The sequence below is a fragment of the Haplochromis burtoni genome, unplaced genomic scaffold (genome assembly GCF_018398535.1).
Source record: "Haplochromis burtoni strain Fernald_Lab_line unplaced genomic scaffold, NCSU_Asbu1 Contig_344, whole genome shotgun sequence".
NCBI classification, from domain to species: domain Eukaryota; kingdom Metazoa; phylum Chordata; class Actinopteri; order Cichliformes; family Cichlidae; genus Haplochromis; species Haplochromis burtoni.
This window is the reverse complement of record NW_024582705.1, coordinates 428,709-455,391: the sequence shown is the minus strand read 5'-3', so window position 1 is coordinate 455,391 and position 26,683 is coordinate 428,709. Positions and strand designations below refer to the sequence as shown.

Sequence of the window (26,683 nt, the reverse complement as noted above, 5' to 3'; positions counted from 1 at the left end):
AGTTTTAGGGAGATTTAACCCCCAAAAATGCTTCTGTTTGGGGATTAGTACCTGGTGAGAAATGTCAGTATGATCTGTTTAATACAGTCTGCATTCTAAAAAAAATCTGCAGCTGTAAACATTTTGAGTTTCTTGTAGTCTTTCTCCATTTTCGCTTCATAAATAATGCTGAATCCAAATAACAATCATCCAAAGACTGATTTAAGGATGTAGATGATTAAAAAGAAAAGCACCTTTAGTGATACTATATACAGAAATACACATGGAGGTCCAGCACACTTTGAGAAAACTCACTGATAAGTTCTGTAGTTAAGAACGGCCCAAACAGATACAAACGATAGCATGACACTTCTTGTTGACAGAATTAGACACTTTAATAAACAGAAACAATCTTGAGGGGTTTTTTTTCTTCAACAGCTTCTTACCAGATGACGGTGATGTCCGTGATGGAACGCCGGAGGGACGGACTATTTTACTGGGGGGTTTTAGCCCACTGGCTTTGCCTGATGTACTCATGGCTCCTTGTTTGTCCATGGCTGGGGGGGGCCTATTGAAGATGAGGGATTAGGCCTTCCCCACCACCTTACACGGTCACAGTATGATAAACAGGAGCTGGCAAAAAGAAAAGAAGAATGTATCCTCAACAAAAACAAATATAAAAAGATGACAGTGACAATAAAGAGGACACTGAAAATGCTACATCCAGATTAAGATAATCAACTTTTGGTTATTTCCTTACCTGGATGACTAAGCATGCATTAAGAAATAAAAAGATGACATGTTAATATCAAGGCAATATCATGTGTTTTAATTTTTTAATTGTAAAAATCTAAACTGGTTATAAACTATTATACAAAAAGATAGATTTTAAATTTAAATTCTAAATCGTTCTGGTTATTTTGAATGTGTTTTTTGTTAATCGGCATCAAAAATGCCTTATTAAATATTTTGTGTTCTTTCTTGTCTTAGGACTTTTCATGTGTGACTGTAGCGCATTCACAGAGGCCTACAACCCCCACAATTACATCAGTGTCTCAGTGAGAGCTGTCGCTCTGCTCAGTGAGGCCTCAGTTTGTCTCAACACCTCCTACTGTATGTCACTAAGTCACAGCCCAGTGTTTATTACAGAGCTGTTCATTATCATCTGTGAAATCACTGTCATATTCAGCTGACCACATGGTATGTCTCCAGTTTCAGCTCACATGCCCATTAGTAGAAACATCTCTGCTACCATTTAATTCACAAGGTACGTATATGAGTCACACTGACTACAACAAGAACGTCTTTGGACATTAAAGCTAAGCGACTAAAGCCACCAAGCACTAGATGTTCATGGATGGGAGCTAAAGGTAAAAACTCATTTCAGGATGTTGGAAGACAAAATGTGTTGATTTATTTGGTTGTAAAATGGTTTATTTCAGACAGCTATACATCTACCCCAGGTTTACTGATTAGTGTTTCTAGACAACAACGCTTTAAATATTAAAAAACATGTTTTACACCATTTATTTATATGTCAAATTCAGATGTGTGTTTCCACATGCTATAATGGCCCAACCTGAAAAGACAGATTTTCACCTTTCACTAACCAAAGCTCAACATTTTTACAAAATGTTAAGATTTTGTAAAAGGTTTCAACAAACCGTTCACGAAATCTTCTTATCAAAGAGATGGGCAGGGTGAGACGAGTTGTATTAGCTTAGACGCCAGTCACTAAATAACAAAATTAGCGTTTGACATCAAACAGACTATATTGTGCTAAAGGAGCCAGACTTTGTTGTAATTTTTGAAGTGCTCTTGGGCAAAGTTGTCTAGGCTTTCTGCAGGTCTTTCATTGGCTGCTTTTTCACTCATTTCCAGTCCAATCTTTGTACCTGACCATTTTCAGAGGAGTGTTTTTTATTTGGTTCTATCAGCTACTTAACACTGACCTATGAATCATTCAAGTATGTAAAAGACACCTGAGTCAAGGGATGAACCAACTTAGCAAAAGAGCTGTTTTAAATAGTTTGTCATGGCACTTTGTTACTAACACCCAGTTGCAAAAACACATATTTTTTTCACATTTCTTTAGCTAAATCTATGAAAAATACCAAAGATAACACAGTTTGACAGGCATAAAATATTATTTTTTCAATAACAAGGTTATTCCCAAAGAGCTATAGCCAAAAAACATGGCATATCTCAGCATGCTGTGCAGTGTCCTTTAAAAAAAAAAAAAAAAATACAGCTCCTAACATAGGACCTGAGAGACACATTTGGGCCTTCCATTGATCTATTTTGCTGAAGCCTCAAGGAAAGGAAAATGTTGGTATAAAAAATGTACACAAGAACTCGACTGAAAAATCAATGGTCCACAGTCACAGTGTTCAATTGCCTTAAAGCAGGATTATGAATCAAGAAACCTCCTTTAAATAATTATAATTAAATTAAGTGCAGAACAGAACAGACAGAAAACAGAGGCCAGTGGGAGATTTTCCCTAAACGTCACAATCGAATACCAGCACCATCTGTACAGACATGAAAATACAGGTGAAAAGTTTTTATGAATAATCTTAGCTGAAAAATCCGGACAGCTTTTTGATTATGTGTTAATTTGATTCAGTATCTTGAAAACTTCCAAAGATGATGTTTGGGTTATAAAGAAAAATCTAATTAAAGAAGATGTGTCTTTCATGAAAGACACATCTTCTTTATTGTTTGTAAGATGCTGGAGAATATGTTCTTTTTATATGAAATGACAACATCACAATGGACATATTTACATGGAGAAATATAACTGATAAGAAATCTTTAAGAATTCGAAAAATAGCTTCATAATGGAGGCAAATGTTGTTAAATTATTCTCAAAAACAGATGTTTAAATCTAACTCAAATCTAATGGGACTCAGGGGCACCAGTATTCCTCCTGGGCCACCAAAGACTTAACGCAGCCTTGTCTCCGAAGCAACCGGCACCGTGAGCAGTACCTGCTCTGTCCATGGTAATAAAAGTATATCATAGATGCACTCATTTAGGTCGACCTTTTTAGTTGGAGCACTAAATCGTTTCTCACAACACTGAAGAGAAATCCTCTGCAGGTAACATTACTTCAGAGGTCTTCCCCCGCCCAGCAGGTGTTGCCAGACCAACACAACAAGCACACCTACAGCTGTCATGCATCAGCCTGCTCTCCATTCTCTGCTGCCAGCTCACTAACGACCATTCAATTATCTGCGGTTTTGCATGATCACACAAAAGCAATTAATGAAGGGAGAAATCGTTAGTGTACATAACAGACACATAAGAAGACTGGTGTGTGTTGTTTGTGTGGGCTGGGCTCTCTGTATCTATGGAGCTAGTGAGATAACTTGGATTTTTACCCGCCACACTTTCCCACTAGGCATCCTGCACATTTAACCAATACCGGCGGACTGACTGGCATGTCATTTAGCAGCAGATCATAGTGATTTATGTGAGGTAACAGGCACTTGTTTTTTTTATCATATTTTGCATCCTGTTAGCTAGAGCCACGGTGGTTGCTGGTATGCCAAAGCTAGCTAGCTTCAAAACAGCAATAACGCACAAACTGTGGTTAATATAAGACAACTAACACTCTAATGAGGCGATATTAAAGCAGACTAAACACAGACAGCAGTGGGGAAAAAAGCTGCTTTGAGAGCTTACTTTGTCTCGTTAGATGAACTGGGTCTCAGTAAGGAATGCCGTGAGAAGGTGCAGCGTACCTTGCACCGTTACATGTTTTTTCCAACAGCTACTGTTTCCCAGCCCAGCCCCGACTCACACAATCTGACGTCACTCTTGGAAATGATGCTGCCTTCACAGCCCCATCATAAGCTCGTGAACTGTGAAGCCTAGTTGTAAATTTGGGGATCTGAGGTTACTATCGTTGCCAAAAATTAAGGTAATACTGGAAATGAACTTAATATTTTCGTTAGCGTAAAATAAAACTAGAGTTCAGAAAAATACAAAATGTGAATTAAACAATAATATTTACTTAGGTAATATAACATTTCAAATATCAGGAAAATATTTTGATCCGTTTTATCAAATTTTCCACAACCAAAAGGAGGAAGATACAATGTTGCGTGAGTTAATATGGGCTGGGATATCTGCATTACTGTCAAAGTGTTGTTTTGTTTCTTTGTTTTTAATGATATTGTGATCTTCAGTCTAGCCCCTTAAAAATATCACATATCAAGGAGTAATAAAACAAAAACTGAAAGTAAATAGGGAAACTCACAATGGAAATTATCTGAATCTACATTAACTAAAAAAAATGCTAACTAAAAATACATAAAATACTAATAATAAAATGTCATCAGCAGTTATTGAAATGCAATTTCTTAAACTGGGAAAAGAAAAAATAAATAAAATTCTTAACACCTCACAGTAAAAATAAAGGCAAGTACTGACATAAAAATATACTTTTGTAGATGTACGCTATTGTCACTGACGCATAATGCGAGAGCTTCATTTTGCTGCTTTAGCTCTCTGAATCATAGCTTTGTTTTCTACACTTTGCGCAAAGCTGAAAAAGAATAGCTCACTGGATTCGTTTTCAATCGACTGTTTTTGTAAAAACTGAGGAAAAAACAAGAAATATTATCACAGTCCCTGAACCCCAAAGAGACATATCTAAATAACTTAGATATCTAATTTACTGTCAACAACTAAATGATTTTTATTGGATTTTTTTTCAAAGCAAAATATTTTTAAAACTTTTCAAAGGCTAATTTTACCACCCACCTAACTATGGAACAGCCATTGTTTAAAATAAATAAATAAATAAACCCACGACCTTAGTGAAAGTACATTATTAGTAAGTAGAAAACATTCAAAAGTAAAAGTGCGCAAAATGTTCTCGGTTCCATTCAGACACTGAAAAGTGGACCAAAAGAACTATGTAATGTTTAGGTGTAATCTTATTTTTTCTTTATTGAAAACAAAATGTGACAGGGTACACAGACTGAAATGTTATACAAGCAGAAATACACTTGCAAAGGCATTTACATACACAGTGCTTTATTCAAACTAGCTGAAATTATCTGCAAACCATACTAGACTATCTCGAAAAACCTCCCTTTGCATGTGGGTTTTGCCCTGATAGTTTATTAGCACTAACGTGAGCTAAACTTTCCTGTGGCTGTACAACCATTTCATTCAATAAATATTATTTCAGTGGGCAGCCAAAAGATCAGTGTTACACTTGAACTGCCTAATAAAAACATTAAAACCAACCTTATCAAGTATCGTGGATACATGAGCTGATGGCATCTATGTGAGATGTTGCCTTGACAAGCTTTTAAGTTCATTCTTTACTCACCTGCCCAGCTACTAGGGAAATGTAATTGTAAGCTACTAACGACAGGTAAGTGGCTTATAATCACAAAGTACATCCAAAGTCACAACAGGTGCATTATTGCAATAAAAGCACTATACCACTAAGATGTATAGTAAGTGAGTCATTTTGTTCATAATTACAGCAAAAACTATTTGACATTTAATTTCAACTACAACAATATAAATGTTTTCAATAGCCAGGAGTTTACCATGCATTTGTGTATTCAGGTGGATCTTAGTTTCCCTACAGAATTAGAACAGGGACAAGCAGCTGGCTTTACAGTCTTCTATCATCTATGGTGGAAATGTCATTCTCTGATGACTTTTTCTCGTCTTTGTCGCTGCTTCTTCTCAACAGTTTGTTAAGGACCTTGTTGAAGGCTCCACTGAAGGCAGGGCTCGAGAAATAATACAAAACAGGGTTGAGGACACTGTTGAAGTAAGTCAAACACACTGACGTGTAGAATGCCAGGTTGGCTTCTTCAAAGTATTTGCATTCATTGTACCATACCTTGAGGACCCACACTGCAATACGCGATATGGTGCTGGGGAAAAAGCAGATGATAAAGATTAAAGCCACGGCCAGGATGAACTGAACGGCCCGTTTGATTTTCCCTTTCTTGTCCACAGTCCGGATTCTCAGCTGCCATGTAATTCTGATGGTGCAGAAGGCCACGATGGCAGTGGGCAGGAAAAACTGGACAACATAGAAAGTGTTATGCCAGGTGGAAAGGGGACTAAAGCCCATGCAGATGTTGAAACTTTCACACTGCGTACGGTTGTTGTTGTAATAAAAGTGCTGATCAGCAAGAAGGTACCCCGTAGCAAGGAAGATCAAGCACCAGAGGCCAAATGAGACCCAGAAAGCATAGCCCAGCCCCATTTGGTTGATCCGATTCGACGGGTGGACGATCTTGAAGTAACGATCTACAGCCACGGCCGTGAGGAAAAAGATCCCAGCTGCGCGGTTGGCTGCCAGCAAAAAGAGCAAGATGCGACATGGGATGTCACCGTAGAGCCAGTTTTTCCCACGCCTGTAGTAATCTGCTCGGAAAGGCAGGCAGAAGAGCACGATGGAGTCTGCAACTGCCAGGTGAGTGAGGTACACAGCGTTGGGTTTCCATGTGTCCATGTGAAAGATGAACATCCACAGGGCGACAAAGTTCCCCGTTAGTCCAAACATGAACTCCAGGATGAGAACTGGAGGCAAAACTTGGTCCAGGATGGGAGATTCGAAGGCACAACAGAGATCTGTGACTGTGAGATTCATCTTCTGACCCATCAGAGGAAACGGCTGCTGTAACATACAGTGTCGGTAAAGAAAGGCTCCACCAGGTGATTTCTTTGGAAACTGAATCGTGTTTGCGCATATGCAAAAGGTGCTCAGCCAAACATACTAATCTTTATGTGGAGTGAACATCTGTGCACTCCGTTATCTATGGGGAAGCGGTATTGACCCAAAGGAGCATGGAAACAACTGTAAATGTTATCTGTCCGGGGAGTGCACCTTCATTATAAAACTATTATGCAGGGGAATAGGTTTACTCACGAGTATTGAGTGGGATGGATGAAAAACAAGTAACCTGCGGCCATTTAAGTAACTAAGATAAAGCAGCATATCAGAGCCCTGAAAAAGACCTCATTTTTAATGCTTTAAAAATAACAGACACACAACCATTAGAAGAAAAAAAGTCAAATGTGGAAAGAGTGTAAGGGTGAAGGAGACTGAAATTTATTAGCCTACAGTTTTGCTTGAGTGAAGAACATTTGGGAAGGATTCATGTCATACCACACCTTTGGCAAACGAGAGAAAGCAGCTATTAACTAAAAAAAAAAAAAATGCCAAGTGAGTGGCTGAGTCCACAGCTTTTTATGTACAGTAAATAAAATAGGTATAAAATGACTTAATGTGTACATTTGGCCAGGTCGTCGCTGTTACAGGTCACATCCTTTCAGCAAAAGTGCATATTTGGTCTTCACTTCTTGACTTCACCCAGATCATCAATGCTGTCATCATCCACCTACAACGCACAGAGAGACACGGAGACTGAACTGTGTGTCATGTTTGAGATTATAGAGGACATTTTCAAAAGCAGTTCAGAAAATCCGCTATTCACACCGTCCACAGACCCACGACACTGTCCTGTGCTATTATTTTGGATTGAATGAGTTCTATCCAATTTATATTGACACTAACATATGCTGCTGTTTAGAAAAAATTTAGTTATTATGGCATTTATTGTTTTACTGCCCAGCCCTAGATGGCACCTTAAGATGTGCATAAACAAATGACTCAATAAAACTGAGCGAACGTTATAAATAAGAGAGTGCCAAAATTCCTCCACAACACAGCAACATACTGAGGGGGGTGGGGGCACTTATTTTTTTAAAAACACATTACTGTAGGGACACAGTATATACACCAGTCCCTCACATACATACTCTACAATGTAAAGTACTCTTATGCATGTCTCCCCTCTTCTTGCAAATGTTTGCTGGAGTATGCTGTGTTGCACATGCAAGCAACAGGAAGCTAACTGCAGTTCACTTAAAGGCAGCCGGTGTCACTGATAACAACTTGAACTTTGTTACGTTTTTACAAATTGCCAGTGAGAGAGTAAGTTAAGAATGAACCTTTTCAGCACACCCTGGTTTTCTCCAGAGACGGACAGCTTACCTCAGGCCACTTCTCTTGAATGACGTCAATTATGTCGTCTGTAAAATCTCCCTGAATGATTATTTCATCCTCTGCTGTAACTGAGGCACCACAAGAGAATTTCTGGGCAAAGAATCGCTGAGCCTCTTTAAGGTCGATGTCTGCAAGAGTCAAACCAGAGAATCATGTTAAGAATAAAACATGAAGGGAATAAGATTTTGGCAGCCTAGAGGATAAGGACAGCACAAGAGCTCTCACCAAATGTCGCCAGGCCACACACCCGTGTGACGTATTTCTTCTTGGCTCTTGGGATCTTTGCTATTGTAACTTTCTGAGGCACAGTCTTCTTTTTCTGTTTGATCTGGCCTCTTCCACCTTAAAAGGTCAATTAAAATGAACTGGATTTAAACTCATATAGTGTTAAGTCGCACACAATTAAAGCACTGATAAAAAGTGAAATGCAGACAACATGAAGCAATCAATCCTTAGCTATCATTTGAATCCTAAAGACTTACTGGAATCAGTACTCAAGTTTATCAGACCCATGTCTTAAAATGAACCTATGAGGTCTCAGAGTGTAAATAAACCTTAAACAAGGCAGGTTTCATACTTATTCCATTACTTTATATGTAGGAAATTTGATGCACTATAGCAGTGAATCATGAACCAGTAGATTCTGATTCCTTTTCCCTCTCTCTCACGTTTACGTACCTCTCTTCTGTTTCTTCTTTTCCTCCTCCTCGCCTGCAGGAGGAGCATCTCCAGTGCCCGGTTCCTGCTTAGGCGCATTCGCTGCTGGGCCAGTGGGACAAATGGAAAATGGAACAACATTAAACCCACTCCCTCAACAACATGTTTAGCTTTCAAGGGATTATTATGCAGCTTGAAAGCCTGGAATCATTACAGATCTTTACAGCAAATCGTTTCACCTTTCAGGCCTTGAAAGTCTGTTTTAAACAATTAAAAGCCAGTTCTGTTCACACTGTGGTGAACCTTGCAAAGACAGGACCTCTAGAACTCCAAAACTATATTTTTAAAGTACACATGACAATAAAAAGCATTTCATGTAGCATGGAGCTGACCAAAAATTCATCACACTAAATGTTATCAATCCAAAGAGCAGCGTGAGAAAAACTTTAATGTCAGCATGACCTAAATGAGCGATTCGAGAGATCAGTTTATTCACAACAGCTGGCTAAGTACCAGTTTGGTATTATAACATATATGATTTAGCTTCCACAGAACAAAGTCAGCCTGAACAACGTCAGAGCCTGCTCAGAGCAGCAGTGTAAGGGAACTCTGAGCTTTTTCAAATAAAGCATTACTGTTAGAGAAAAAATAATCCTGACTGACTGTGAGGGACCCAGCAACTGCAGCTAATATTAGAAAATTGTGGCTTTTGTTGGAGTCAAAATGTTAAGTCTATAATTATCACCTCATCTAATCTTTTAAGAGGAAGGCTATTCTGTTAATGTCCACAACTGTATTTTTAGTCCGTGAATGACCCACGATTTCAAAATAATGCTCATGGCTGTTTTAGTGCAGCCCCTCGGACCATCTGTCCCTCTTTAAGACAGTCTTTTCTAACGTACCTGAGATGACCATATTAGAAACAGTCCCTGTCTATGACATCAAACACATCCAAGAGTAGAATAACCTGCCTGAAACATGAGTTTTTAGAGCAGTCTGAAACCTGAAATTTTGGCTCATTACTTGCACCTACACTGACATTTAGAACTATGACCATGATCAATAAGAGCATCCAACTTGCAAAAATGGTTACATTCATTCATTATTATATATCTAAAATCTGAAACGCCACTCACCTACAGTCATCCTGGCAAACACATCTGGAAAGTTCTTCTCCAGCCACTGCCTACATTTAGCTGGCTCAGGCATGTACTCACAGTACTGCAGACACAACACTGCAGTTATTTACGTTGCAGCAGAAAAAATACCCCCAACTGAATATTTATAGAAAAGTGGGTCACACAACTAAATATGGAAACTGATAGTCAAACTCACCTCTGTAGGCAGAGAGCACACTGCAGAGAGAGAGAGAAACAAATCAAAAATTAATGTCACATTTTGAAAAGGGGCCACCGCAAAACAATTGAAGATGAAGTGTGGTTTTATATACTGCACCTCCACAATAAAGAACTTTCATTGGGTACTTTGAATCAGGGTCAGCTGTCCCTTGCTCTGATCTGCTTTCCAAGGACCCAGATTCCATCTCAGTAGTAGCCATCAGAAATTAACTAGAAAAAAAGGGACAATGAACACAGGGCACACACAACATTTATCCAACTCATGTTAAATACCAGTAGTTTGTGAGTTGTGTTTTAGGATTACAATTAAAAAATACCACAGAAAGATGTGCTTTCTTTTGTTTTTAAAATGGGTGCAAGTTTTTTGTTCTTTAAACTGACAGTAAATGGCAAAAAAAAGCCTTTTAGAATTTACAATATCACAACATTCCCAAAGATATTCAGTTTACCAACATTTCACAAAGTAAATGTACATATTCAAAAAAAAAAGGTAACTTTATATCTATATTTACCACACACAGACACTTTGATGAGATGCCAAGTATATTAAGGCAACGCAAAAATATTCAGCAAGTTCTTGTTTGTTTGTTTTTCTAGGTTAGAGAACAACACCATCCACATCAATTCATGTGTGAAATACTTATTTCTCCTATACTGAAGGTTCAATCAGTGCCCTGGTCCATATAAAAGATGGACAGAGCTACAGTGATGTCACCTATTCCTGAAGTACCATTTTGAAGTCTCCAAAGCTGTCATTTTGGTTTTAAAAGAACAGAACAAAAAAAAAAAAAAACAACCCTGGATGTGGTAAGGAGTGACTAGTGGACATCAACAACAAGCCAATGCAGACACCACAGATAATCCATTGTAAAACATGTTATGCCCAAGATTTATGGGACAAATTGAATTTTTTTTAATGAAGTATGATCCATAACAAGTGACAGGGGTTGTAAACGCAACAGGAAAGTGTTTATAATCGTCAATACAGAAATCCATCTTCCCATAGTCTTCTGTAGGACCTGAAATCTTTTTGCAACCCCAGCTATCACCATCTGGCAGCCTTTCGATAGAATGCATGTTTAAGGCACTTCCACATTCTGGGCCACTTTTCACACCCAAAAGCTAGATCCATATTTTATACTGTCTATGGTTTCTACTAATTGCGTGATGCTAACACGTCTCATCTCTGTTTGAACTTATATCACTAAGTTATTTGGCCAATAAAAAGGAAGAAACTTGCAGACAGCATTCTTTAATAATTCATTTACAGAGGAATCCATGCTTTCCTTTGCTGGCACCAAATGTCAATATATAGAAGCTAAATTAGTTTGAAACACTGCATGTATTTGCATTGCTTGCAGATATATGTGAAATATCAGCAGGCAGATATTTTTTGCCTGATACTGGCCCATGGCCGATATATTAGCGTTTACATTTTCCAAAAGTGTGAACATGCAAAAACGTGCAAACTATTTATTCTGTACAGGAATTATTGGAGAAAAGGGTGACTTTTCTGAAAGGGTTTGAACACAGCTTGTCCACCAGAGTGAATCTGACTCTAGGTACTGTGCGTATTAAATGTAGCAACTGGGTGGAGTTTTTAACTTTTCACTTTAACCAACACGTTTGTGAGAAAGAAAATGCTTCGACCTCAACATATTTTATGTATATATGTAAATAAAGGCTAAGAATCAATATCAGATGGTTTATCCCATGAAAAAATGGATTGGATGGATTGGGTTCAGAATGAAATAGAGGTCCGAATGGTGAGCAAATATTTGAATGGGAGAGAATTTACTTACAAGTTGTGAAAACTGCGCTTACATAGACTACACTGCAACATCCATCCATCCATTCGCTTCCGCTTATCCTTTTCAGGGTCGCGGGGGGCACTGGAGCCTATCTCAGCTGTCATAGGGCGAAAGGCGGGGTACACCCTGGACAGATCACCAGTCTGTCGCAGGGCTAACACATACGGACAGACACACTCGCACATTCACACCTAATGACAATTTGGATTAATCAATTAACCTATCCCCACAAGCTGCATGTCTTTGGACGGTGGGAGGAAGCCGGAGTACCCGGAGAGAACCCACGCAAACACGGGGAGAACATGCAAACTCCACACAGAAAGACCCCGGCCTGATGGTGGAATTGAACTCAGGACCTTCTTGCTGTGCGGCAACAGTGCTAACCACCGTGCCACCGTGCTGCCCTGCAACATGAAAAGGTTTAAATACTACTCATGATTAAAGTTTACATTACAACTTATAAACCGACGGACTAAAGTCTCTTTAGATTTATTATCAGACAATAATACATGGATGAGCACGGCTCCTGGCAGTATTTCATCATGCTAGCCTGCCTTGCCAACACTCTTCCCTTAGTTTCACGACATATCGGGCACAAGGGTACCAGTTAGATAACAGCATCAAACAGATGTGACTGAAGTGAAATTGATCACCAGCCGATCTCAGACTGTAATTTAGCGCCTGGCTCCAAAACATAAGTGGAAAGAACCACAGAAAAAAATAAAACATATAAGGCAGTATGAATTTGATATTGCCTGTGGAAAGAACAGGCTTTAGCTTGCTAACACATGCGGCTTCTTTGCATTAGCTGAGCTATTAAACAGAATAGTTCGCTACAATGCTTATAGTAAAGTCTACAATTAAACCGTAGTAATTATTCTGCAAACACCCATCCCGTGGACACGATGCATCGAGCTGATATCTTTAAAAAAATATCGAGTTTAGTTTTACTGCTTCATTCATCAGGTAAGATTCATTCGCCCAGCTGTCACCGTAAGCATCTAGGAATTAGCTTAGCCGGCTAACTGAGCTAACGCACGGCTAAAGTGGACACGCTCTGCTGCTGAATAAATACAGAATAAATGTCAAATTACGTACCCCGTACGATATACTCTAAAACTGTTGTCTTTCCAATGAAACCGATCGCATTATTCAAGCTCGTAAGAGTTTTAGAAAAGCATTCTCATGAAATATGGTTCACTTGGCGTACTTGGAGCACGCCATGTAACGCGTCTTGTTTTCTTCTTCTTCTGTATAGGGTTTATTGGCGGTTGGCAAACAGCAAAATGGTGCATTACCGCCACCAACTGGTGTGGAGTGTGGACCGAAATTACAATAAATAAATAAATAAAATATTCAAATTCTCCCGAACAAATGGGTCTGCCTTAAAAACCAAAATACAGCCTGATAACTTTCACTTATAGAGCTCACGGGAAATAAAATTAAACAAGTCCAACTTCACTTTTATATCGTCCAGCTTTTTGATCAGTTGTCTTCCTGTTCTCTACTGCAGTCACACTCCCCTGTACAGTGTTTACTTCTTGTTTTAGTTATAGGGGTGGATTATATGCTTCAGCGCCCCCTGTGCTTCGGAGTAAAAACACACATCACAGATTTATTTTACATCTAGTTTTGTTTTCATTACTGTCTAAGAACCTTCATAGACGTCTAAGGAAGGAAGCTCAAAACAAGAGTGAATACCAGAACAAGATGTTTGGCATTGGCAGAGAAAATCTATCAATTTTCAGGGGCATACCCATTTAGGGGAAATAAATTTAATAAATTACTGCTACTCCTCCTCCTCCTACTACTACTAATAATAATAATGATAACAATTATTATTATTATTATTACTATTTTAAAAATAATTTCCCAAATATGGCATTAATGAGGTGTTTGTTAGTCTTGTTATTCTTGTTCTTTTATTTTGGAGTTATATTACATTATTTTGAAAAGTTCTGTAGGAGTTCCGCCACTGACGTCACAACATTCAAAAGTTGGTTGAAGTTTCTACGAGCTAACGTGTAAACTTTTGGGGGAACATTTGTAGCATGTTTCTAAATTAGAGAAGATTTGAAGCTTTTGGATAGTTGATATGGTAAGATAATCTTAGCTATCTTAATAAGCTAGCTAGCTACCGACTTGCCCTCGAGAGATGCCCCAGAAAAAGCTCGGCACAACAATAACAACAGTGACTGATGATAGAGATTGAACAGATTTTAGTAAAAGGCTGGAATGATGTGATGGAGAAAGGGAAAAGACTGTGCACAAATGTAAGTGCTCTTGGAAAAACCTCAGCCTGTTCCCTCTGGTCAAATGGTAAACAGATGTTTTCAACTACATTTCCACCATCCTTCTTTAAAAAATTTTTTTTAAAAGAGGTGTAGTTTCATCCACCCAACATCCACTTCTGCTTTGTTTCAGATGCTTCAGGTGAGCGGTGGCATAGCACTCCAGTTAAAACGGTGAGTAATATCGACACATGTCGGGATAGTATTGTAGCAGAGTGATTGTAATTTGTTTTGTATTATATGACACTTTTAAGAAAAATGAAGGTGCTTCACTTGATGTGCACCAAATACCTGGTCGAAACAGCTTTAAGATGGACAGCAGACCAAAACAGGGCACCAAAGGCACCCCTCCCATCTTAGCAGATACCTTCCGTACTCCCAGCATGCAGGAAACTAAGGTAAGAGAGGATGGATTGCTAGGAGGATCAAGCAGGATGTTGCTGGTAAATCTTTCACATTTGTGTTTATTGTTTATATTGTTTGTTTGTTTTTTGCATTCAAAACCCAGTTATTGAAATAATTTTAAAAGTTTTATATTCTTTGACCAACACAATAACTGATTGATTCCTTCAGTTGTTATTTGAGGTTTTCTGTCATTTGTGTGTTTGGCAAAAGTTTACTGCAACTGACCTGAGCAGCACCATCATCCAGAGGCAAAGGAAGGAACTGCACCTGCTGATGGCTGAGTTAAAGGACCGGGAAACAGAATTAAATGCCATGGCTGCTTCCCATCTTAAGCAGCATCATACCTGGGAACAGTACCGCCAGAGGGTGTTGACCTTGGAGCAGAAGTGTGCCCATTTAGATGGTGAGGAAAGCTAAGGATATGTTGGTCAGTTCAATACAGCTGAAACTCACAGGGGAAAGCTGGGTTGCAAAGCAGCTTGCAGATGTCCAGCAACTGTAGGCAGGATACAGCAGCTTCAATAGCGCACTGTACATAAGATTTACCAATCCAATGTAGAAGGAAATTAAGCATAATCAGTTATGGTAATCTAAGGACCTTGGAAAGAAAAGTGACCGGACTTCTTTTTTTAGGCCTTCGCAATAAGGCTTAAAAATCTGTGACTCTCCACCAATTGTTCTTGGAACTGAAAAAGCTTGTTGGATGAGAGGTGAAAAGTCTTCAAGAAACTTAATAAAGTCCAGATGCTTTTCTTTCCAAGCTCCTTAGATTCAAAAGTGAAATATCAATATGTTTATGATAAACCATGACAATATTGTAAATAGCTTTGTGATTTTCTTTTCTCTTGTTGCTGACAGTGTAATTAATTTGTATAGATATGGTAATAACATGGTTGTTATGAAGCCATAATAAAAGTAGGAACCCCGGCTGAGTTGTAAAGAGATCAAAAATGCATTATATTAATAAGTAATCATTTTTTCTTTGTCTGCACATTGTTTCTATAGTTTGCACATCATCTGCAGACTGAGTCTGTTGATGAAGGTGCGTACACATGCCATTTTGTTAAACGGCCATATGGCGGGACTTTGTTCTTTTTTGTGTGTGCAGAGGAGGTGCAGATGCGTAACGAGGTGATCAGAGTCTTGACTAAACATGTGCGGCTGGTGGAAACCAGGGAGAAGGAGGCCCAGAAGGAACTCGATGAAGCCCGACAGCAGATCTGTGAGCTTGAAAAGAAGCAGAAGCACATCAGTGAAAAATGCCAAGACTTTCAGGTACTTTCAGGTACCGCCATAACATCAGCACACAGTTGGATACACTTAGTACTGCTGGGTGTGGTCGTTCATGTGATGAAACATAAAGATAAATGTTAAAAATGATTCAGGAATGAATTGGGTTTCTTTTTTTTATTTGTTTTTTAAAATTCCCTGATACACAATTACTTTTTTCAGCTAATCCCTTTTGGGATCGCCAGAATAGATCATCTGCCTCCATTTCACCCTGTGCCTCTCATCCTTCTCTGTCACACCAAATCTCTGCATGTGCTTATTCAGTACCCTCAATACTGCAGTTCAATATTCCAGAAGCTTCTATGTGATCTTCCCCTTTTCCTCTTCCCTCAGCTCCATCTTGAACATCCTTTGTCTAATATGGGCCTGGGCAATATGGGAAAAACAACAATTTATAACCATAATGTTTTAGTACCGTTTCATTAAATCTATTTTTTTTAGCTGTCCTCACGACATCATGCATTCATGATATCACTTTGTCCGTTTGTTTGTTTTTTCTGTCTTCAAGTATGGTACAGGATAAAGTGTGTTAAGTCTAATGTTGTGTAGCCAAAAGGTCTTCACACTACCAAATTCCTTGGATCCTTATTTCTAGCATTTCCTCATCTTTTGAGCCTTTTTTGGGAGCATCACTTTTGGTAATTCTGCGACTTGAGTCTTCTTTTTCCATTCTCATTTTGCCTTTTATATCATTTACACTCCTGATGTACTGGTGTGTACAGCTACGGTAACTCAAAGCACATGTGCTGCTACCAGCTGCTCCTCCTGCACCGTCTATCAGTCTAACCTGATGTTGCTCTAATCCTATTCTTATCACTTGCACTCTGAGATTTTATCATGGATTTCAAACAGGTCAATAATAAACAGATGGCCTGTATTTGTATAGCGCTTTACATAGTCCCTAAGGACCCCAAAGCACTTTACACTACATTCAGTCACACACTGGTGATGGCAAGCTACATTGTAGCCACAGTTGCCCTGAGGCGCATTGACAGAGGCAAGGCTGCCGGACACTGGCACCACCAGGCCCTCTGACCACCACCAGTAGGCAACGGGTGAAGTGTCTTGCCCAAGGACACAACGACCGAGACTGTCCGAGCCAGGGCTCGAACCGGCAACCTTCCGATTACAAGACGAACTGCCAACTCTTGAGCCACGAGTCACATCAACTTTGCATTCAAATTTCATTTGAATTGTTAGTGATGAGAACAATCTCTGTGGTTATAACTGAGTATTTTTCAGTGGAAGTCTCCAAACCCAAAGGCATTCAGGTGATGAAGGAGACCAAGACCCCCACCAAAGGAGCCCCACCCAGCAGCTGTTGAAACCTTGTGTTTTTGTGTTCTTAAATGAAGAGGCAATAAAACAGCTTGTTATAACACAAACAAGGAATATTTTGTACTGGAAGTCATGCAAAACTATTTTAGCACATTAATACAACTATGTGTCCATGCTGTTTTTCAGGAGAAGAACCAGAGTCTCAACTCCACAGTCACGGCTCTGTCCACACAAGTCGGTTCTCTGCAGGTCAGGGAGGAGGAGCTCAGTTCCATGCTCAAACTCAAGGTACACATGTTAATCTTTGCTCTCTATATAATCTGCTGGTCTTGCATCAATTTATAATGTCCCATCATTTTATCTAATTATTCTAACCCTTTAGGACCAAGATATGGCAAAAGCCTCGAGTTGTATACTCGATCTCTCAGGGCGCCTGCAAGACCTTGAGACATCTCTGAAGAAGAGTCGCTCACAGGAAAGCAAGCTCCTGAAAGACCTGGAGGAGAATAAAGTGTCTTACAAGGAAGCCAGACATGAAGTCACACAGCTCAAAGGTACATTATTAAAACTTTGTGTCATTTTGTTGCCCATTTACTCTCGTTCTTTAGAGGGCAGATGATCAGAGGACACTGATATTGTTAAAAGAAAAAAAAAGGATAATGGAACAGTAGTCTGCAACTCTGCTCATAAAAAGGAATTGAAAGCCTTTTGGGAATCAGATTTAGAAGATCTGCCCTTATACGTTGTCTCCATGTGCTCCATGTGACATTTTTAGTCTGGATGTATGGCTGTATATTTTTTTTCCAGCATTCACAGAGTTGTGCACAATAAATTCTGTTAACACAGACTACAAGACACATACCATTTAGTGCTGACACATAAAGCATTGAAAACACAGGAGCTTTTTATGAAGGATCGTTATTAAATAAACTCTAATGGTATCTGAACTTCCAAGATGCAGGTTGGACAGTATTTTTCAAACAGAGAACTTGTCCAACCATCAAATTACACACTCCAAAAAACAAAGATATTCAGCAGAAAATCTGGAAGAAAAAAAAGTTTGGCCTTTCTGTTAAAAATGATTTAAAAATGAGTTATCTGTTTATTTGCATGATCAGTCGTTTATCATGTTCTTCTTCTATGTCGTGCTGTGCTCATAGAGGAGCTACAACAGCAGGTAACACAGAGCAGCACCCAGAGAGAGGAGATCATCCGCCTCAAGCAAGAACTCCATCTGCTTCATGGGGACACCCTGACAGGTACATCGCAAACACACTGTCTCACTGTTTTTCCTGCTACTTCATTGGTGGAAACTTCATGATGTATTTCTTGATATGTTTTTGACGTATAAGTCTCTTTGAACCCTGAAGGCTGGCTGGATAGATTTAGGACTGGCTAGTGTTACGTAGAGTTCTGTGTGCTTTATCCTGGTATATGGTCCTCATCTTTGATATTATATAATGAGTGAATATCTGTATGATAGCTATTTTAAATAACTGTTTTCGTTTTCATTTATCTGATGAACCTCTTCATCATTTTTTCTAATGTAAAAAAGACCAAACATATTGATGTGACAGTTATATGAAGTGGTTCTAGAAACGGAGAATAATCGGCATTTCATTCTCAGTGAATGACTCGCAGTAGATGGCGTCAGTGAACAGTGACAGTGTTAGATTCAGTAGCCAGGAGTATGTAGAGATAATGAGGTATGCAGTCCTGTCTTATCTCAGCAGTCTGCTTTTCTCGATAGAAATCTGTAGGGTAGATTGTTTCAGATACCTCTCAGCCTGAGAAAGACACTCTCCTGCAGAGATAAGCACAGCATTTGATCTCTTTGACCAGGGGAGGGAAACAGCTGGAAAGATGAGCTGCTAGAACTGGCCCACTCCAAACAGGAACGCCTCATGTCTGAGCTCCGCTGCCTACGACAGGTATAGTTTCTAACATGTAGTATTTCCCTGAGAGTACTGAACAAAACATCATAAGCGTGAACCCATAAAATATACTGTGGTAACTGGAGCCCAGCTCTGGAAGTACAGCTTTCCTCATTCCTCCAGCATAAGGTGACTTACCGGTTGGACAACATACCTCAGTGTTTCTGCAGTTACACAACGCAGATGTTTGACTCTGGGATACTGTCATTGTCTAGTGCTTCTTGAAGTAGTAACAGGCTATAAAGGGTAAATAAAGAGAGACAGTGGAACCTCAGGCACATGAAGGTCTCCTGCTTCTCCTGTAGATTAGTAAAACCCCTGAACTGAATTTGGCTGATGTTTCTTTTGAGCCATTCCCATGATTTTCTCCAGTTCTTTTGAAACTTTTTTGTGTCAGAATGTGCTTCATGTTTTCATGTAATTGCAGTCATTTTGTGTCTATAATTCAGGGGGAATGCAGTAATTTCAAATCTATTTCCAAGTGTCCAGAGTCTCTTTTTTTGTTACATCTCTGTCTCATTGTCATCTAGGTACTTGATATAGTGTGCCTCTAAATGATCATTAAACATATTTTTATATTAAGTTACAATTTTTAGGTAGTTTTCATCTGTTTGTAAGTGAGAATCTTTAAATCCACTTTTACTACTAGAATTTTTCTTTCAGCGTCTCTCTCTTTTCAACATAAATGCAGACAATTTACTCTGGTTTGAACCCCGCCTGTCATGTGGGGTCATGTTTTTAATAATTGAAAGTTTTAAGTTTTAAAAAAATGTATTCAAGTGATCATGTTTGTGTGTGTGCAGGTTTGTGAGAATCAGCAGAATGACCTGCAGCTGATGCAGCTGAGTTGTGAAACCCTGAAGGGGAAGACCAGTCAGGGATTATTGGGCAGGTGAATAATGTCCTAGGATAACAAACAAAACAGCAAAAAAAGTGCAAACCATGTAACAAAAATATGTGAAGGAACTACTTTCTGGTAGTCCTGACCCCAGTATAGTAGCTTTTCCACATATTGTTGTTCAATGGTTTGCACTAATTTTGCTGCTTTTGGACTGCTCCTGTTAGGGGTGGCCACAACAGATCATCTGCCTCCATCTCACCCTCCCCTCCATAGAGTCTTATTCTGTCTTCTTCACTATGTCCATCCATACTGCCTCCTGTCTTTTTGGCAGTGCCACTGTTTTGTGCAGCCAGAAATACATTTTAGAGCCCACAGTTATTAAAACCACAGAGGCTGCACAGCTGGCAGCAGGTGGTTTAAACCAACATGGTTACAGACCCTTTGCAGGCATATCATGTCACAAACCCATTCCAGCAAACTAAGCTTTCACTGAGTAAATATGTGTGGATTATATTGTTGGCAGTAGGTATACTGTGGGGTTTTTAGAGACTCTGGACACTGATAGCAGCACACATACCCACAGCTGGCTTGTTGACTGGACAACATACTAAAAAAAACCATAAACATTCAGTGTGTGTGTCCAGTACAGTCCAATGCAGGAATGAATTAATTGTTTCATAAGACTCAGATAATGTCTAAATGTCTAATTCTTAAATCTCAAATTTAGTAAGTGTCTGTGTTTTGTATATTAAATTGAATGTGGTAAAGTTGTGAAAAATCCTTCTAGATTTTTAACAGGAACAAAAGATTAATGAATGCGTCTCTCTCTGTGTTTCAGCCAGGATGAGTTAACATGTAACTATCCGAAGGATGAGTCACCTTCTTCACTCAGAGGGAAGAACTTAAAATCTGTGTATGATGATCTGCCTGCAGATGCTCTTCAAAGCTCAAACAACTGTAACCAGGGAGTCTTCTCAGCTTACTTGATGGATGTAAGACAACTTTATAAAGTCTCTCTACAAACCTCTTGTTTGTCAGGGACAGCATATAAGAAGAAAGTTTGTAGGGAGGGTGGGAATGGGGCTAAAATAGGTTGTTTAAGACAAGATGGGGCGATGTCAAGGGGCGATCGTGGCTCAAGAGTTGGGAGACTGACAACCTTCCTTGTAAGGTTGCCGGTTCAAGCTTGGACAGTCTCGGTCATTGTGTCCTTGGGCAAGACACTTCACCCGTTGCCTACTGGTGATGGCCAGAGGGGCAGATGGCGCGATATGGCAGCCTCGCTTCTGTCAGTCTGCCCCAGGGCAGCTGTGGCTACATCTGTAGCTTGCCTCCACCAGTGTGTGAATGTGTGTGTGAATGGGTGGATGACTGGTTGTGTAAAGCGCTTTGGGGTCCTTAGGGACTAGTAAAGCACTATACAAATACAGGCCATTTACCATTTTACAAGTTAAACTATGGGGGTACACCAAGGACCTGTATATGTTAAATTCAACTGTCAGTCACCCAAAGCTACTCTGATAGAGTCCAAAAACAAAAATATTGTGCTAGAAGCAAGTCTGTGTTTTTTTTATATGGAAACCGGAATGAAATACTTTTGACCACACAATTTAGGCTGCTGACAGTTCTGAAACATGCATTGGCAAAGAATGATGACACAATGGAATTGTCTTTTAATGCTGCTCAGGTTGGAAAAATTAAGATATTTCTGTTTCTAGTTGTTATTTTAAGCTAAACTAGCAAGATTTTAAGTAACTCCTAATATAAGCACAGAAAAAAGTGACGTAAGGTTTTTCAGGCATTGCAAAACAAATCCGTCACCATATTGAAGTATTCCATTAAGACCAAGAGTTCTTTCCTTCTCTCATCAGGACGGCCCTCTTTCCAGATGCTCTCTGCAGCAGCTGTTAGATGAGTCCAGGCTGGTTGTGGCTGGTTCAGGGAACAGCATCCTGAGACTCCACAGTTCTTTACAGAATAGCAGCCAAATGGTGAGTTGTAGCCCACTGACCCTTTTTATTTCCAGGAGTCCCAGACACCCCAACATCACCCAAGTACCTCCATCCTCAAGTACCTTCATGACTTTCGGCCTCTTTTCATCTCTCTCTCTACTTATTTGTGTTCATGGGGTGTGACATGAAAAGGATAAAAATATTCAGTTCCTCCTGTTTGGGTGTGTTAATCATACCAGCTTGATCTTATTTCTTTTTCTCTAACAGACCAGTCCAGCTCCACCCAAAGTTCGTCCTCAACATAACACCAACCAGCCAGTAAATCACATGGACTTGATGACTCAGCTGAAGAATTGATTTTCCTCATGTATGTTTCAGTATTTACCAAAGTTACACAACTGTTGAGCACTAACTTTGAACTGAAAAATCAGTGTTACTATATTAAGCACTGCATGCACCACTTGTTGAACCTTAAGGCCTCCCAGGAAAAGGTGAAGTATAAATACAGACTGTGAAATGTTTTTATATCACTGATATTGTTTTAAATTGTGAGATGTGAATATGTCCTCTGTAAGTATTTAAAAATATAAAGACATACAAAAATGTCATTGATTAACAAAGCCAAAGAGTGTATTTTTAAAATCTTATTTGTGGTTTAAAGGCTGAAACGTGTGGAGTGAGTGAGATGGGAAACCAGTCCTACAGGGCTGATGGGTGGTGTGTCCTTGTACCGTTTTTCCAGTTTCACGGGCTACAGATCAGCCTGGTGACTCAGCCGAAATGTCTGCGTCTTTTAATAGCTTTTACGTTTTTTTGTTTGTTTTTTAAATAAAAATATCTGTATATAACCTACATGTATGGTACTTTATTACCTGACAGTCGCACACTTTTTTTTCATTTCCATTGTGTTATTTATGGGTTTGGATGGAAGCTGCTTTGTTCGGACAGCTTTTTTTAAAGCATCCTGTGGTAATTTGAAGGAGCTAGCCAAACCAGCAGGATTGTGGTTGACGTGCGCGCGCCGCACCTGACTCACCTTTGTGGTTTAACGAGGCGCGAGAGCACGGACAAGGATCCTGAACCTGTGTGTGGGACCACTTTGGATTTATGTGTCTCTATTTTTCGGTGAAAACATGAGTAAAACGAAGAATAAGAGTGATAATAAGACGGAAAAGGCTTTGGCTGCGGAGAAAGAACAGTTCGGAAAACAACAGGTTAGTCACTTTGTTCCTGTGACGGATAACTTTTTGATGTCTTTCCCCCCAATCTGTGGATTTTAAAGTCTTCCTTATTGTTCACACCGTGTGCTTGATGATAACTAGTTTTAACTGTCAAATGGGTACTACCAGACAGTATCAAAATGTCAAATTCTTCACTTCTTCTGACATATTAGTGGAAAATCTTGTTAAATATATCACGTGTCAAGGAAATTCACTGGTGTTATTTCTGTCATGTCTTAATCTTGAAGTTCAATCTGATGTGGCTGTGTTAACTAGTTCCTCGTGTCCTGATTGCTCTTCTTTCATTTCTTTTAGCTCCACAGCATCAGCAAAGCTGTCACCACAGCTGAAACACCACCAAAAGACAAACATGTACGCAGTATCCTTTTAACAGCAGGTTTCCTGCTAACCAGGCTTACTGGATATACAAAACAAATACAATTTCATATATACTGTACATCTTTATTTTTTTTATAAATAGCTCATGCTGGCTGGCTTATTGGGACAATGCTAACATTTGCTAAGGAAATAAAACCGAATCCCTGTAAGGTATTTGGGTAGGCTTCATAGGTATCAAATTAAAGAAAAGCAACTGAGATTCGGCTTTTGGGGATCCTCAGTGTATGTGCTAAATGTCACATTCTGGAGAGCATGTTGAGACATTTAGACATTTGAATGCATGAGTGAAAAGTTGTTGGCAATACCGGAGGGGGGGGAAAAATCAGGACCTCTCCTTTAAAAAAATGGATTATTAATTGCAAAAAGTCACAATATGCCTTTGATCAACTTTGCTGAAAGTCTTTGTAAAGTTGTCAGTTAACATATTTTAAAGTTAACATAACATTTTCTTTAAAAAAATTATCTAATGGAGACCCTCAACACCTTTTTTTTAGTTATCAACTTTAGTTATCGCCCACCTCTGGCAAATAACAGCCTGGGAAATGTATCAGTCAATCAGTTTAGATACGTGATTTCTTGAGTTTTCAACTGTCCAACACTCTTCAACTTTGATTATACATGCAGTAATGTTTGGAATATTTCAGTGTATGGTAAAGTGGTGAACTGACCAGCAGTTGTCCCTAGATCAAAGCCATAGCGTGTGTAAAATATGTTGACTGTATATAAACCATTGCTTTCTCTCCCCCTTTGTCTTAAGCTTATCCACTGTCACCATCTCTTTTTTAAAAAAATAATAATTGTGATGTTGATCTAATTGAGGAACTGAGGGATTCTATCTCTTCATATGATCCGAGCGGTGTCAGTCTCTCCTTTTATGATGAAACTGCTCAGTTATGGCAATCAATGTTATGCTTGTGTTTATTGTCACTTAGAAAACCTCATGCAGTTATTGAACTGTATTAAACTGTTACAGGGATTTATTAAGCTGTCAGTATAATTTAAACAGAAAACAAAAAGAGATGAGAGGACCAAGTGGTCGTCATGGATCCAGGAGCGTTAAGTCCTGATTGTGGTGGTGTTTTTGAACCAATTTCACATGGGCACCACCGGGCATCTACGGTGAGCAAAGGGAGCCAAGGGGCCAGTGGACTCTCAGAAGACCTGTACAGTAGCCAGAGTGACTGAAACTGATAGCCACAGAGGGGTGGAAGCACACCGCTCTGATGTGCAGGGGGTTTGTTTGAATTACAATTCAGAATGAAAGCTTAATAGAAAAAGTGAATGAAAACGACTAATTCCCCCCAGGATTTTTTCATAATTTTTGAAAGCCCAAATCATAAATTGTATTAAAATGCAATAAATCAGAATCAGAATACTTTATTAATCCCGAGGGAAATTAGGGTTACAGCAGGCAGCACGCTAATGGCGCATGCGCACTTACAAAGGAACCTTCTGACCAACTTTACACAAACATCACATTGGGGAGACATGTCAGAAAGGTAGGCTGATAGGAAAAAACAACGAAAATACATACATGAGGTAAGAGGAGGAGAAAAAAAAAACTCCACTCAGACTGAGCTCCTAGTGGGAGAACAGTTTGATAACAGAAAAAACACCTCAGCACAAAAGCACATGACTATCAATACACCATAGAAACACAAGACAAGCAACAGGGGCGGGTAAAGGGTAAGAGAGAGCCGGTGTAGACAGCGCATCCGGTCCTGCAGCATCTGGCTGGTCCAGTTGACTGCCATCTTCCCCGGTAGGGCACAAGCATCGAAGGCATTGGAAAGGGAGGGGGGATGAGTGAGTGCTTATCAGTGTAAGTGTGTGTGTGTGCGTGTCCATAGTTTAGCTGAGACAGTGTCCTTCGGCCTATCAGGCTAAGTAAACAGTCCTCCAGCCAATCCAGGTGTCCTTGCATGGGATGGGAAGAATAGCCGTAACACAGTCGTTATCAGGAGACACCCAGTAAGTGGGGCCTTAATTTACAAAATGAACATATTGTATTTAGTACAATTTCAAACTAGGGACTGAGTAAATGAATGTATCGGGAAAACATTTACTGAAGTCATAATTTAAATCTTCTCAGATCAACCAGATATTCTCAGATTTTTTTTTTTATTTCAACCAGAGCAGTCACCACCCTGCCAACCACTTAAAAAGGTTGCCTGTTGAAGGCTTTGCCACCCTGCATTCATTTTTCAGACAGTTTGACAGTCGACTGCGATAGTGTGTCCGTACTTTCTTTGAACTGTTTGTGCATTGGTACTTGGGAGTCTCCTTGACAGCTGTACAGATATCATCATGGGAACTCATAAAGAGGGTGGAGCTACGGCCTTCTGGTCGTATGTCTTGAACCTACCTCTATCCAGCAACTCCATTGTGAGCTGGAAGTTTTGCTATCTGGTTCACAAAATCCTCAGGGATGGACACAGAAATGTAAGTTCAGTTTTTTGCATTTCCTTCACCTTATACTCTCCCGCGCTCCGGTTGGTGATATGTAATCTCTTGTGTCTGTTTGATGTACAGGTGGTGACGGATTCTTACAGATACTGTCGTAATGTGAAAGATATGGGCACCCTCTGGGTGAGTAGCTGCCATATTGAAGCTGCAGCTTATATTTAAACTAGAGAATACAGTTTGGAGGTTCATCTATTAAAAAGCTTTATTTTTTTTTATATTGAGAGTTTGTAAAAAGATCTGCAGTTACATGCATCTTTGTTTCACCTTTTTAAGATGTTGATTTCTAGAATATAGTCCTTTTTTGTTTGTTTTTGTTTATTTTTTTTAAATTGGTGGTTTTGTTTGTCCATATTTGGAAACATCAGTATGACTCGCATTAATATTTATTAAAATATTTGTGTTGACTGAGTTGGTTGGTGGGTTAGTAAGGTGATTCAGTTTAAATATGATTGTTTTCTAAGCAACAAACTCTTTTTTTTTTTTTTCTTCTTTCTTTTTTTTTTGTTCTGTTTTTTTCTTTCCTGTCCAGGGAAACTTGCATGATCGATATGGGCACATTGTCGCCTTGTCTTCCAAATACCTCTGCCAAAAAATGGAATTTCATAAAAAGGTAATTACTCATAATTTTAGTGTTACGTTGGAACAAAGGTACATTTTTACAGCATAATCGATGTTTTGTTGCTTTCTTGTTTCAAGAACTAGAAACAAAATGCTCTGTATTGCTGTTCCTACCCACATGCAGACTTACA

The 26,683-nt window shown here is 39.3% G+C and overlaps 5 protein-coding genes across 14 annotated transcripts in view; 2 read left to right on the top strand and 3 right to left on the bottom strand.

Annotated features, from left to right (window-relative positions):
* clip1b (CAP-GLY domain containing linker protein 1b) overlaps positions 1 to 3,907 on the bottom strand; it is a 48,470-nt gene extending 44,563 nt beyond the window's left edge. Inside the window, exons 1-3 of one of the 4 annotated variants that reach the window (XM_042228736.1) lie at positions 3,667 to 3,906; positions 740 to 747; positions 426 to 612 (exon numbers count right to left, since the gene is read on the bottom strand). In XM_042228736.1, the coding sequence (XP_042084670.1) occupies positions 426 to 534 (109 nt within the window). In that variant the 5' untranslated portion in view covers positions 535 to 612; positions 740 to 747; positions 3,667 to 3,906. Of the gene's footprint in view, positions 1 to 425; positions 613 to 739; positions 748 to 3,666 lie in introns of all 4 variants that reach the window. The other 3 variants (XM_005946308.3, XM_005946306.3, XM_005946309.3) reach the window with 3 other exon arrangements.
* Positions 3,908 to 4,394: 487 nt separating this feature from the next.
* On the bottom strand, positions 4,395 to 6,788 carry LOC102311141 (hydroxycarboxylic acid receptor 2). Its single transcript, XM_005946323.3, has one exon. It carries the CDS (start codon positions 6,647 to 6,649, stop codon positions 5,621 to 5,623), a length of 1,029 nt encoding a protein of 342 aa, XP_005946385.1. The 5' UTR covers positions 6,650 to 6,788; the 3' UTR covers positions 4,395 to 5,620.
* A 265-nt stretch (positions 6,789 to 7,053) lies between these two features.
* denr (density-regulated protein) lies at positions 7,054 to 13,397 on the bottom strand. Of its 4 annotated transcripts, none has more exons than XM_005946303.2 (8): positions 13,321 to 13,397; positions 10,145 to 10,257; positions 10,025 to 10,044; positions 9,826 to 9,910; positions 8,711 to 8,800; positions 8,258 to 8,374; positions 8,021 to 8,160; positions 7,054 to 7,364 (listed from the first exon to the last, which is right to left on the bottom strand). In XM_005946303.2, the coding sequence occupies exons 2-8, from the start codon at positions 10,245 to 10,247 to the stop codon at positions 7,320 to 7,322; spliced, it is 600 nt and encodes a 199-aa protein (XP_005946365.1). In that variant the 5' UTR covers positions 10,248 to 10,257; positions 13,321 to 13,397; the 3' UTR covers positions 7,054 to 7,319. The 4 variants fall into 4 exon arrangements, with proteins under 4 accessions (XP_005946365.1, XP_005946364.1, XP_005946366.1 ...); XM_005946302.2 differs by lacking the exon at positions 13,321 to 13,397 and adding an exon at positions 12,957 to 13,133; XM_005946304.2 differs by lacking the exon at positions 13,321 to 13,397 and adding an exon at positions 12,957 to 13,133 and having other exon boundaries at positions 8,711 to 8,794.
* A 441-nt stretch (positions 13,398 to 13,838) lies between these two features.
* ccdc62 (coiled-coil domain containing 62) lies at positions 13,839 to 22,509 on the top strand. Of its 2 annotated transcripts, none has more exons than XM_014341340.2 (13): positions 13,839 to 14,131; positions 14,283 to 14,323; positions 14,404 to 14,547; positions 14,765 to 14,957; positions 15,663 to 15,829; positions 17,309 to 17,410; positions 17,505 to 17,676; positions 18,283 to 18,381; positions 18,965 to 19,053; positions 19,860 to 19,948; positions 20,736 to 20,889; positions 21,769 to 21,888; positions 22,117 to 22,509. In XM_014341340.2, exons 3-13 carry the CDS (start codon positions 14,461 to 14,463, stop codon positions 22,204 to 22,206), a joined length of 1,362 nt encoding a protein of 453 aa, XP_014196826.1. In that variant the 5' UTR covers positions 13,839 to 14,131; positions 14,283 to 14,323; positions 14,404 to 14,460; the 3' UTR covers positions 22,207 to 22,509. The 2 variants fall into 2 exon arrangements, with proteins under 2 accessions (XP_014196826.1, XP_005946363.2); XM_005946301.3 differs by having other exon boundaries at positions 13,839 to 14,177.
* Positions 22,234 to 26,683, top strand: part of LOC102310833 (huntingtin-interacting protein 1-related protein) — a 19,285-nt gene continuing 14,835 nt past the window's right edge. For all 3 annotated transcript variants that reach the window (XM_042228734.1, XM_042228733.1, XM_005946322.2), the window contains exons 1-5: positions 22,234 to 23,063; positions 23,385 to 23,448; positions 25,768 to 25,910; positions 26,001 to 26,057; positions 26,464 to 26,544. In XM_042228734.1, the coding sequence (XP_042084668.1) occupies positions 22,983 to 23,063; positions 23,385 to 23,448; positions 25,768 to 25,910; positions 26,001 to 26,057; positions 26,464 to 26,544 (426 nt within the window). In that variant the 5' untranslated portion in view covers positions 22,234 to 22,982. The remainder of the gene's footprint in view (positions 23,064 to 23,384; positions 23,449 to 25,767; positions 25,911 to 26,000; positions 26,058 to 26,463; positions 26,545 to 26,683) is intronic.